The sequence below is a fragment of the Microtus pennsylvanicus genome, chromosome 18, assembly GCF_037038515.1.
Source record: "Microtus pennsylvanicus isolate mMicPen1 chromosome 18, mMicPen1.hap1, whole genome shotgun sequence".
Taxonomy (NCBI): Eukaryota; Metazoa; Chordata; class Mammalia; order Rodentia; family Cricetidae; genus Microtus; species Microtus pennsylvanicus.
Window position 1 is genome coordinate 4,316,563 of NC_134596.1, and position 12,517 is coordinate 4,329,079.

The window sequence follows — 12,517 nt, forward strand, 5'->3', positions numbered from 1 at the left end:
CTGTCATCCTGAAAGGACTGCTCCTATCTGTTTGGTACCCAGCATAGCAGGCAATAAGACAGGCCTGGTTTTCCCGTGGAAAGGTGCTGCGGGACAATGGTCTGTACCCTGTCACTTGTATTTAAATAAACGCTGATTGGCCAGTAGCCAGACAGGAAGTATAGGCGAGGTGACAACCAGGCAGGAAGTAGAGGTGAGGCAATGAGAATTCTGGAAAAAGGGAAGTTTCAGTCTGCAGTCATCACACAGACACAGAGGAAGCAGACACAGAGCAAGCAAGATGTGGCTGCCTCGCTGAAAAAGGTACCAAGCCACGTGGCTAACACAGACAAGAATTATGGGCTAATATAAGTTATGAGTTAAGAAGGAGCCTGAGATACGAGGCCAATCAGTTTATAATTAATGTAGACCCCTGTGTGATTTCTTTGGGACTTAATGAGTGCAGGAACCAGGCAGCACAGAAACTTCAGTCAACACAGAGAGGAGAGGCAGGACAGGAGGGAGTAGTTGTGGGCTTCTGTAACCTCCCACCTTTATCCCAAGAGATGAGTGACCAGAGGGTGGTCAGTGGACAGGGAAGAAGGTCAAAGAAGCAGTGACAGGAGAATAGGGTCCAACTCATCCCCAGGAAGCTGTGGTCCCCAACCACTGGCCACGTGCTCGTGTGCTGCATCCCCACATCTGGCTCTGTCTGTACACTGACCTAACTCCCAGGCTCGTGTGCTGCATCCCCACATCTGGCTCTGTCTGTACACTGACCTAACTCCCAGGCTCGTGTGCTGTATCCCCACATCTGGCTCTGTCTGTACACTGACCTAACTCCCGTGCTTGTGTGCTGCATCCCCACATCTGGCTCTGTCTGTACACTGACCTAACTCACGTGGCTCTGCAGACCCTGACTCTGTGTCCCTGGAAGCAGCCGACAGACCCAACTTCTTCCTGCACACCCTAGCCAATGGGTCTGTAAGGATGGCAAAGTGGCGTGGAGATGAAGCCTTTCACCAGCAGGCCTCCTTCTCCCTGCACCGGGGGACATGGCAGGCTGGCCTGGTGGCTCTGGAGTCCCTGGCAAAGCCTGGCTCCTTCCTCCACTCATCAGGCCTTGAGCTGGCTCTGAGGCCATACGAGCATACAGAGGCATTTCGTGGTGGTGCACTGTTCCACCTTCTGGGTAAGTGTTTGCCCCACCGTTGTTCTTAAGTCTGGGGTTTCTGCCTCACTCAGCTGCTTTTCCTGCCTGGTCCCCTTTTCCTTTCCACATGTCCCCAAGGAACAGAATCCTCATCCTTTTGGAAAGGGGGGATGCCCCCTAGGGCTACCCCTGGAATGGGAGGTGGTCTAATGTCCATATTGGCAGATGAGCAAGTGGTGGCAGAGTGGACTGAGACCCAGCCAACTTCCTGGGTCTCACCTCCTGCTACAGGCCAATTGTGTAAAATTGCATGGCCTGTGTGGATGTGAGGAAGGGAGCCTAGTGGGGGCTCACGTGACGCCTGGTTCCAGTTTCCTGTCTTAGAACACGCGCTGGCCCCAGAAGTTTAAAGTACACCCATGGGGACACCAGCTGAGATGCCAGCAGGCCCTCAGCATCATGAATGCCACCTCTTTTGCCTGGCTTCTGAGTCTTTCTCTGCCTGTGGTCACTTGTCCTCACTTCAGGCAGGGAAGGCATGGGCTGAGCTGGGGAAACGCCGGGCTCTGGTGTTCGATCTCTCACTATCTTTCTAGATGCCAAGCCCTTAGGGGCTGCCTACCCCATCTGCGAGTGGCACTATGACGCCTGTGCCAGTCCCTGCTTCCAAACATGCCGGGACCCACGGGCAGCCAGCTGCCAGGATGTGCCCAGGTGAGGCCAGGGGCAGTGGGCAGGAGTCAATGCCTAGGAAACAGTCTCAGCACACTGAGCCTGTGTGTAGACATGCGTGTGAGGGTGTGTATAGGAGTGTGTACTAAGTTGAGCATAGGAATGTGTGTGTTGGGGAAATGTACTTTTATGTATGTCGTAATTATTTTTCTCACTGCCATGACCAAATACCTGGCAAGAGTAGCTTAGTGATGAAGGGTTGATTTGGGACCACAGTTTAAGAAGGGATCAGCCAATGTTGTGGGAAGGCGCAACCATGAATCTATGGGGGCGGGGGTTCACATTCAAATCACAACAGTATGTGTGTGCCATATATAAATGCCATATACTCACATTGTATACGGGTGCATGATGTGGGTATAGCCGAACCTTGTGTTTTTATGTATTAAGTATGTATGGGCTGTACACAGCTATACTCACACACCTGTGTGAGCTGACTATATGCAGTCTAGTGTGAGTGACAATGTCATGGGGTGTGTAAGGCTGATATTTGTGGCTATCTACACAGATGCATATGTGTGTATACAATATGTATATAGCTTAGCTTTTTATGGCCTTGGAAAGAGCCTGTGAGCGGTGTGAGAACGGGCCTATGTGGGGAGCCTGAGAATATGACAGGTGGGCACATAGCCACACACTGTGCAGGTGTGATTCGCTGCTGCTCAGGACATGGTGCGATTGTACGCATGTGTGACTAGGTCACACACACACACACACGGTCAGGAAATAAGAGTATGGACATGGTGCGATTGTACGCATGTGTGACTAGGTCACACACACACACACACACGGTCAGGAAATAAGAGTATGGACATGGTGCAATTGTACGCATGTGTGACTAGGTCTCTGTAGAGCACACATGAGAGTGTGCATGATGAGCACACACACACACACACACACACACACACACACACACACACCATAAAGGGATAAGAGGGAGGCCAACAGCACTGTGTTCCATCACTAGCCAGCTCCCTGCTCTTTCCTTAGGGTGGAAGGCTGTGTCCCTGTGTGCCCCACTCCTAAGGTCCTGGATGAAGTCACACAGAGATGTGTCTATTTGGAAGACTGTAAGCGGCCTGGTGTTCTCCTTTCTCCTCCTGACTCCAAGTCTCCAGGGTGTCTCTGGGGAATTCTGCTCAGGGTCCCAGATCCTATGGCAGCAGAGTCAGGGCAAGGCTCTGGGAGGAAAGGGTTCAGAGCTGGCAAGGTTTTGTCTGGTCCCTGTTTCAGAGGAAGGAAAAGCGAGGGGTGGAGGTCTTGCTTGGGGGTCTTATGCTGAATGTACAGGACAGCCAGGCTTAAGCAAGTGGACAGAGTCCAGCCTTGCTGGCTTCTGTGGACAGAGGCCGTGGCTGTCTGGTATCAGAAGCCATGCTTGCCCGATGGCTTAGGGTCCCAGTCCTCTAGCCCCGTACCCCAGCCCTGCCCATGAGGATGGCTGGGGCCATCACCCTCATGATGAGCCTCTTCTTTTGTCTGCCCCAGGTGTGGAGCCAGCCCTGCAGGGTCCTTTGGAGGGGCTTGGCAATGAGACCCTGGCACCTGGACAAGCGCTACCCACCCCCAGTGACGAGCAGCAGCTCCCCCAGGAGCCTTCCAGAGTCCCCACCCACGGGCCTGCCCTTGTCCCAGTAGCTCCACTGACTTCAGCCCCAAACCCACCAATGGGTGCTACTGAAGGGCCAGTGCAGTCTCTAGGTTCTGCCCACCACACGCCGCAGCCCCCACTGGGGCTTACAACATCTAACGTTCCTGCCCACCACACAGAGGCCGTAGCTGCCAGCCTCTCAGCCTCTTCTCACCTCCCAGGGTCCTCGTCCTCCCCGCTCAGTTCTCTGCAGACGTCCACATCTGGCATTGTATCAGGTGTAACAAAGACAACCAAAGTGACTGTGACCTTTGCAGGGACTCCCAACACCACGGTCTCCTCCCAGTCACCCCCTGTCCCTCGCTTCCCACTCATGACCAAAGCTGTGACAGCCGTGAGTCATGACTCCTTTCCTGTTAGGACTACACCCCTGCAGCCCTCTAGGCTCCCAAGCCCCTCTTCCAGACCCATGACTTCCCCTGGAGCAACTTCCAGGCCTCCCACATCCCTGGAATCCCGCCTGACAACTACAGTAACTAAGGTCACAGATAAGACAGGGATGTCCCCATCTGTCCAGGCCCAGAGCACTTCACCCAGCCACCCCCTGACTGTGGTGAGCACAACACAAATGGCTCCTGTCAGTCCTCTTGCCACTGAGGGCTTGGAGGTGGTGCCAGCTACAGAGCAGAAAGAACCTGGGCACAGCCAGCCCATAGGGATGCCAGTGTCTCCGCACCCAAGCTCAGGCCCCATTGACCTGCCTCATCCAGCCCAACACACCACCACAGCTTCCAGGCCCCCAGCTCTGTCACTGGGGACCCTGGCTACTGGCAGCCCATTCCCAGATGCTCATAGGCTGGGGACCACAGCTGTACTTTCTCTAGCGTCAACTCAGGGACATCATCTTCTCTCTGGCCTGCCGCTTGACACCAGCTTGCCCTTGGCTAAAGTGGGCACATCTGTCCCAGAGGCCACACCAGGCCCCAAAGGTTCTATCACCACCCCTCCACCTCAGCATCAGGGCACCACTCTGGCTGTGACCACGACGGTGACAGCACCTGCTCACACACTCAGTCTGACAGTGCCTCTCATGTCCGCTGTGGAGGACCAGGCACACGCACCTAGCCCCATGGTACCCCAGACAACAGGTGTGGCTTCAGACCTAATTCTGGGAGCCACATTGGCAAGCTCTGGAGCCTCAGCTGTGACTCCTGGGGTGCCCTCCACAGTGTCTGTTGCCCCACGGAAGAGCACCACCCCTAAAGCAGTCATGCTGTCTAAGAGAGTGTCTCCACCCACCTTCATCTCTGCCTCTGCCCAGGGTGGGTTCACAGAACTCACAGCCATAATGGGCCATACTGTTACTCCCTTGGTGATGGAGACGGAGGGTCCCCAGCCTGGTACAGTGCCACTGATGCCCACATCCTCCTCCCTAAGCCGGGAATCAGCCAGGACGGTCTCCCGGGAGGGCTCACTGATTCTATTGCCTCAGCTGGCAGAAGCCCACGGGACCCCAGCGGGGCTCCATCCCCAAGAGGTTCTAGGGCGCCAGGCCACCACGGAGCAGTCAGGACGCTCAGCTCCAGCCCAGAGCATAGCAGAGGGATCGGTGGAGGTCGAAGTGAACATTTCTGCCACCTGTGTGGTGAGTGCCTTGGCAGTGTTTGTGACTCCTTCCCCAAGACCTGGCCTTCTCCCTGCCATTAAGATGGACACCACCACATGGTCATAGGCTGTGCTTGTTGTCCATTCACCCTCTGCTGCAAGATGGTGGTGTCCCTGACCCTACTTAATCCCTATCTCAAGCTCCTGGTACTTCAAAAATTCAGGTCTCCTTGGTCCCCTGAAACCACAGCAGGGCCCCATTCTGCCTGTTTGGGTCCAGGGCCAGATTGGACGAGTTGGTGTGTTTTTGCAGGGTGTGGTGAGAATGTGATTTGGACTGTGAGAAAGAATAGATGCATGCACGCTTGCTACTCAGCTAGCTTTCTCTACACTTGCTCAGTCCAGGTCTCAAAACTAAGGAATGGTGCTGCCCACGGTCAAGCTGGGCCTTCCCACATCAATTAAGACAACCTACCACAGGCATGTCCACAGTCCACCCTGATCCAGACAGCCCCTCACTGACAGACACACCCACCGTCCAACCCGATCCAGACAACCTATCAGACACCCCGGGGTCCAACCCGATCCAGACAGCCCACCACAGACACGCCCACCATCCAGCCTGATCCAGAGAACCCACCACAGACACGCCCACGGTCCAACCCGATCCAGACAACCCACCACAGACAGGACTACAGTCCAACCCGATCCAGACAACCCACCACAGACAGGACTACAGTCCAACCCGATCCAGACAACCCACCACAGACAGGACTACAGTCCAACCCGATCCAGACAACCCACTACAGACATGCCCACCGTCCAACCCTATCCGGACACGCCCACAGACCAGCATCCAGATAACCCCTCACTGACAGACACACCTACAGCCACCCTGATCCATCCCCTCCTTGAGACTCTCTTCCCAAGTGGCTCTCTGTTTCAAGGTGATTGTTGGAACCAGCCATCCCAGGGCATTGGTTCCCTAGTCCTTACCTCGAGGTCACCTGCCCTGCTGGAATCTGACTTGTGCCGAAGGGGCTGAGGTAGGTAATACCAGAGCTCTGAGGGGCACTCATGCTGACTCTGTGCTCTGTGCCACAGCCCATCGCCGAACAAGACTGCGTCCGGCACATTTGCCTAGAAGGCCAGCTAATACGTGTGAACCAGTCCCAGCATTGTCCTCAGGGTGCTGCACGCCCTCACTGTGGCGTGCTAGGCCTCGCTGTGCGGGTGGGTGGAGACCGCTGCTGCCCACTCTGGGAATGTGCCTGTGAGTTATGAGGCCTGCCCGAGCCTCTGTCTGCCTCTTTCCCGACTCCAGCATGCCTCCTCTATAATCTGTGCGCTCTCCCACACGTCATAGGAAATCCCATCTCATTGTGACTCCTACCCTGTCACCTCTGAACTCTGTGAGACACCTGATCCTAGGGACTCAACAATCCCCATCTTCCTAGGTGGCCTTGAAGCCATCAGCTTGTCCTTCCCTGCCCCTGCTTCCAGGCCGATGCTCCATCTTCCCAGACCTGAGCTTTGTAACCTTCGATGGCAGCCATGTGGCCCTGTTCAAGGAGGCCATCTATGTCCTCAGTCAGAGCCCAGAGGAAATAATCTCCGTACATGTCCTGGATTGTAAGAGTGCCAACCTGGTAAATGCCCCCTTGCTTTTCTCCCTGCCAGGGCCTGAGAACTGAACTAGGCAGAGGGGAGACTGGGTAGTAAGCTGGAGTTCAGTGAACACCCCAAGGCAGGGTAGGTCTTAGGGAGGCCATGGCGGCATCCTTCCTTTTCTTTCTGCCTCCCAGGAGGTTCCTGGAGTGAAAGCAGATCTCTTAGCAGGCCAGGGGACTGAGGGGATTAGCGGAGTAGAGTGCCACCTCTTGGCCCTTCCTGGGGTCTGCTCCTTTCCTAGTTCCTGCAACTCTCTAGCTGCCGCAGGGTTGACACTAAGTCGGGAGCGGCGAAGAACCCATCCTAAGGTGGTGACCTGGGGTCCTAGGTGCCAGCTGCATGGCCTTGGTGCTAAGATAACTCTCCTGAGCCACATGGATAGAGGAAACACCGTACCTTCCTCTCTTTTTCCTTCCCTTCCTCCCTCTTTCCCTTCCTCTGTCCCTTCTATTTTCTCTTCCTCCCTCCCTCCCTTCCTCCTTTCCTTCCTTTCTCTCTCCCTCCCTCCCTTCCTTTCTCTCTCCCTCCCTCCTTCCTTCTTCCCTCCTTTCTTTCTTCTCTTCCTCCATCCCTTCCTTCCTCACTCCCTTCCTCTTCTCTTCTTCCCCCGTTTCCCTCAGCTGGGCTTGCATGAGGTCAGGTAGGATTCTGAGTACCATCTACCCAGGCCTACAAGTGTGCCCACATTTCCTCAGCCCACACAGTTGGAGGGGAACTCGGGGCAGGGCTCTGGGCTGATGAGCCTGGGCTTTCTGCAGGGACACCTGAACTGGCCCCCATTCTGTCTGGTGATACTGAATGTGACTCATTCGGCCCATCATGTCACCATCGACCGCTTCAACAGGAAGGTGAGTACATCGGAGAGGTGACCTGCAGGAGTAAGAGCCTTGGGACTTGTCTGTAATGAGGGCCAGGGACTGGGAGACACCCTCTTTTAAGAAATGATGGCGCATGCCTGTAATCCCAGCACCAGGAGGCAACAGGGAGGCTTGCTGCCTCTGTGTAGCCAGTCTGAGCTACATAGTGAGACTCTGCTCAAAAAATAAATGAAATAAAATAAAACAAAATAAGGTACATTTGAAAGTTATTAAATATAGGATGCTTCATCAGTTTTAATGCCAGGGAAAGAAGGTAACTGGCAACATCAGACTGACAAGACCTTAAATAGTCGCTGTCAAAAGAATTCTCTGTCCAGTTCATTTTCCTTTTATTGACCGGATGATTTGGTGTTTTGTGCTTATTTTTTGAGTTCTATAGATAGTCTCTGTATTGATGTCTCTCTTGGATGACTGGCAAGGTTCACCCCTGTTCTGCAGTCTGCATCTTCATCTGGCCACTGTTTTCTTCACTTTAATCTGATGAAACATCGTTTATCAGATTTGCTCTTACTTCCCTGCTGCTGGAGCCCTTTCAGAAAGCCTTTGCCTGTGTCAGGAAGCAGTTTTCCTAGACTCTCCTCCAGCAGTTTCAACTCCTCACATCTTGCCTCAAAGCTTTTGATCCCTATTGAGCTTTGTGCAGGGAGCAGTAGCTCTATTTATTGTCTTCCGCACGTGCATCTCCGGTTTCCCCCACACCGTCTGCTGAAGGGGCTGTCTCTCCTTCGATGCATGATTTAATCGCCTGTCAAAAATAAGGTGACTGTAGCTGTGTTTTCATTTCTGGGTCCTCTATTCTATTTTGTTGATCCCATCTATTTCTGTGTTTGTGCTGGGGTGGGTTTGTTTGCTTCTTGTTTTCGTCCGTCCTCCCTCCCTCCCTCCCTCCCTCCCTCCCTCCCTCCCTCCCTCCCTTCCTTTCTCCTATGGCTCTGAGTGTAATTCATAGTTGGATACTGTGGTACCTCCAGCATTGCTGTTATTCTCGGGATCGTTTGGGCCATACAGAGACGTTAGTGCTTCCATATGAATTTGAGGATTGTTTTTCTATTTCTGTAATGACAGAATTTTGATAAGAATTGTGTTGAATCTATAGATTATTTTTAGTAATATAGCCATTTTCACAATATTAATCCTGCCAATCTGTGAGCATGGATTCTATTTTTAATTTCTTTCTTTGATGCTAAAGGTTTTCATTGTAGATATAGTCATGTTCTTGGTTAAGTATATTTCTGTTTTTCTTGGAGGCTGTTGAGGATGAGATTGCTTTCCGGCTATGTGGCTGAAATACCAGAACGTTCTGATGTAGTCTTTAGAGGAGGGATAATGTGGTTTGTGCTTCCCTTCTTATTTCGATTGCTCCTGTTTCATTTTTTAGCCTTGTTGCTCTGGAGAGAACCAAACTCTGAACTGAATAGGAGCCGAGGGAGCGGTCACCCTTGTCTGTCCCTGACTTTAGAAGGAATGTGTTTGGTTTTTCAACATTTTTTTTTTTTTTTTTTTTTTTTTTTTTTTTTTTTGGTTTTTCGAGACAGGGTTTCTCTGTGGCTTTGGAGCCTGTCCTGGAACTAGCTCTGTAGACCAGGCTGGTCTCGAACTCACAGAGATCCACCTGCCTCTGCCTCCCGAGTGCTGGGATTAAAGGCGTGCGCCACCATCGCCCGGCGGTTTTTCAACATTTAATACAGCATTACCTCTGGGCCTAGAGTCTAGTCGTTGTTATGTTGAGGTGTATTCTTCCTGTTCCTAATTTCTCCTGGGCCTTTGTCGCTAGAAGATGCTGGGCTTCATCAAAGGCCTTTTCTGCATCATTGAGATGATCTTGTGATTTCTACCCACGAGTCTCTTTACACACTGTATCACATTTATTAACTTGTGTATATTGAATCATCCTTGCTATCCTGAAATGAAACCAATTTGACCCTGGTATATGATGATATGTTCATTAATTTGAATTAGTTTGTATTGTAAGTATCTTTTTCAGGTTTTTTTGTTTGTTTGTCTTTGTTTTTGTTTCGTTGTGAGGGGAATTGGTCTATAGTTTTGTTTTGGTTTTGGTCATATTCTTAACTAACTTGGTATTAGAGCAATATTGGCTTAGTAAGATGAGTTTGGTAGCATTCTTTCCCTCTCTGTTTTTGGGAATAGAGGAGAATTGGCGTTCATTCTTTAAGGTTCTGCCAGAATTTGGATATGGATCTGTACAGTTCTGGGCTTGTCTTTTTTGGGAGACTTAAATGATTGCTTCAATCTCATTATTCCTTGTTTAGGCCTGTGGAACCCCCAGGGTCTGGGCTTCTGATATGTACGGTCACACTAATAACCTGGAGTTTAAACCTTTGGCAATACAATAGGAAGGCTCGAGGTATCAGAGAGTGGGGACCTTCCCAAAGTCAGTTTTCTGGCTCCTGAATGGAGCTTCTCCTTCCTGTAGGTCAGTAGTTCACATGTTGGGTAATCTGTGGAGTGATTAGTAAAATAGTCTATTTCTGAAGGGAGGATAGTAAATCATGATAAATAGTTTATAATCTTAATCTTTTCTGTCTTTTAGTTTTATAGCATAACACTTAGTTCTTACTCTACGTTACATACACCTTTAACCTTGTCAGTTTGTAATAAAAGTTATAGCCTGAGTGTTTGTGAGAACTGGGGTGTGCTGTTTAACAGATAATGATGGGGCCCCCAAATGATGCCCAAAGGCAAGTGCTGGGAATTCAAAGAGGCAGACATGGTTCCTGCCCTGAAGAAAACCACTATCTAATGGTGCCCTTAGCTAGGGAAGAGCTTCATTCCTTCTTGAAGGTCAGCGCAGAAGTGAGCTGATGCCAGGGAGGATGGCTAAGCCCCAAGGTGTAGAGAAAATCTCTCAGGAGAAACCATCTGAGCAGAGCCAGCGGATAAGGAAGTGTTTCGAAGGGATGGGAATTTGTGTTTGTGCAGGAAGTGAGGTGCAGCCTGCTTTCCACTGTTACAGTTCTGGTTTTACTGAATTTTGCCTGTAAAATAGTTTCAGAATTCTCCCATGTTTTGTTGGACTAACCTTAGGTGCATGTGCCCCAGATAGCCTGGCACATAGAGGTGGCTAGTAAGTGTTTGTCAGAAGGACTGATGGACAGATGATAATGAAGAGATAGATGGATGGGTAGGTGGGCAGACAAATGAACGGATGGAGGTGTAAATAGATAAACAGGTGGATGGATGGATAAGTGGATGTATCAGTGGGTAGGTATGTGGGAATACAGACAGATATATGAGCTGTTCTCTAACTCCTTACCCTGTAAGGTGACTGTGGACTCTCAGGCTGTGTGGCCACCAGTGAGCAGATACGGGTTCCAGATTGAGGATACAGGCCACATGTACATCATCCGGACACCCTCACACATCCAGATCCAGTGGCTCCACAGCTCGGGACTCATGATCCTGGAAGCCAGCAAAACTGGCAAGGCCCAGGGCCGTGGCCTGTGTGGTGAGGTGGGACCCAGCTGGGGGAGAGTGGTCCCTGGTCCCTCTCTGGCACCAGGAAGGTTCCCTTGAATCAGGCTATGTTGGCACAGGGTGTCAGGCCAGAGATGGGGCCAACAGAATTGCTAGTGCAGAAAGGCCTGATGTCCATGTGTGGGGCCGAGGTTGTTAACAGGGCATAGTGCAGGGTTTGCCAATTGTCACTTCAGCCAGGTTTGTCTGTCAGCATCTCTGACGGCTTCCTAATGCCAGATAATCCTTCCTGTCTGCATGTGCTGGGGCCCTTTGCCAGACAGTTCCACTCTTGAAGATTATTCACTCCAGGTCACCCACACAACAGGCCTGGGAAGTGGCCCTCAGTGTTCTCGCTGAAGCAGAGACAAGCGGAGGCTCAGAAGTCAAGTGGCTGTCTGATGGCACATGGCAGAGTTGCTGTGACAGGCACGGCTAGGGTTCCCGATCCACAGCAGGGCTGCAGACAGCACTCTCTAAGAGCAAGCGCTAACGAGGAACACAGTGCAGGAGGACCCTGGGTGCAGGCGGCTGCTCCCTGCACAGACTCTTCATGGCGGGCTGCTGTGATTGTGACAGTGGGTGACACAGGCACTGTCTCTTTCCTTCCTTTAAGTGACAGCCCCTGGGAAGCAAAACAGATAAAGTTCTGTTCTATGGAGCTGACATTTTTACTGATAAGACATCTTTCCTTTCATCACCATTACCTCCTCCACCACCGTCACCACCAACACCGCAACCATAGCCACCGCCATCACCACCAACACCGCAACCATAGCCACCACCATCACCACCAACACCGCAGTCATAGCCACCACCATCACCACCAACACCGCAGTCATAGCCACCACCATCACCACCAACACCACAACCATAGCCACCATCATCACCACCAACACCGCAGTCATAGCCACCACCATCACCACCAACACCGCAGTCATAGCCACCACCATCACCACCAACACCCAACCATAGCCACCACCATCACCACCAACACCGCAGTCATAGCCACCACCATCACCAACACCGCAACCATAGCCACCACCATCACCACCAACACCCAACCATAGCCACCACCATCACCACCAACACCGCAACCATAGCCACCACCATCACCACCAACACCGCAGTCATAGCCACCACCATCACCACCAACACCACAGTCATAGCCACCACCATCACCACCAACACCCAACCATAGCCACCACCATCACCACCAACACCACAGTCATAGCCACTGCCATCACCACCACCACCACCACCACCACCACCACTTTTTTCTCTTCTTTTCTTCCATACTCCGTTCTTCTCTGGCAAAAATGGCAGGATCCAAGCAGGCCGTGTTTTCCCTGGGATACCTTTGGAATATCTCTTGGTGATTCCAAACCCAGACCAAAGTGTCACTATTAAGAAAATTAATAAAGTCAGTCTAGA

General features: G+C 51.7%; 1 protein-coding gene across 1 annotated transcript in view; it reads left to right on the plus strand.

Annotated features, from left to right (window-relative positions):
* Otog (otogelin) overlaps window positions 1–12,517 on the plus strand; it is a 71,230-nt gene that overhangs the window by 44,873 nt on the left and 13,840 nt on the right. The window contains exons 33-40 of the mRNA XM_075952357.1: window positions 893–1,171; window positions 1,729–1,846; window positions 2,855–2,934; window positions 3,353–5,100; window positions 6,165–6,333; window positions 6,564–6,709; window positions 7,490–7,579; window positions 10,892–11,075. Coding sequence (XP_075808472.1) covers window positions 893–1,171; window positions 1,729–1,846; window positions 2,855–2,934; window positions 3,353–5,100; window positions 6,165–6,333; window positions 6,564–6,709; window positions 7,490–7,579; window positions 10,892–11,075 — 2,814 coding nt within the window. The remainder of the gene's footprint in view (window positions 1–892; window positions 1,172–1,728; window positions 1,847–2,854; window positions 2,935–3,352; window positions 5,101–6,164; window positions 6,334–6,563; window positions 6,710–7,489; window positions 7,580–10,891; window positions 11,076–12,517) is intronic.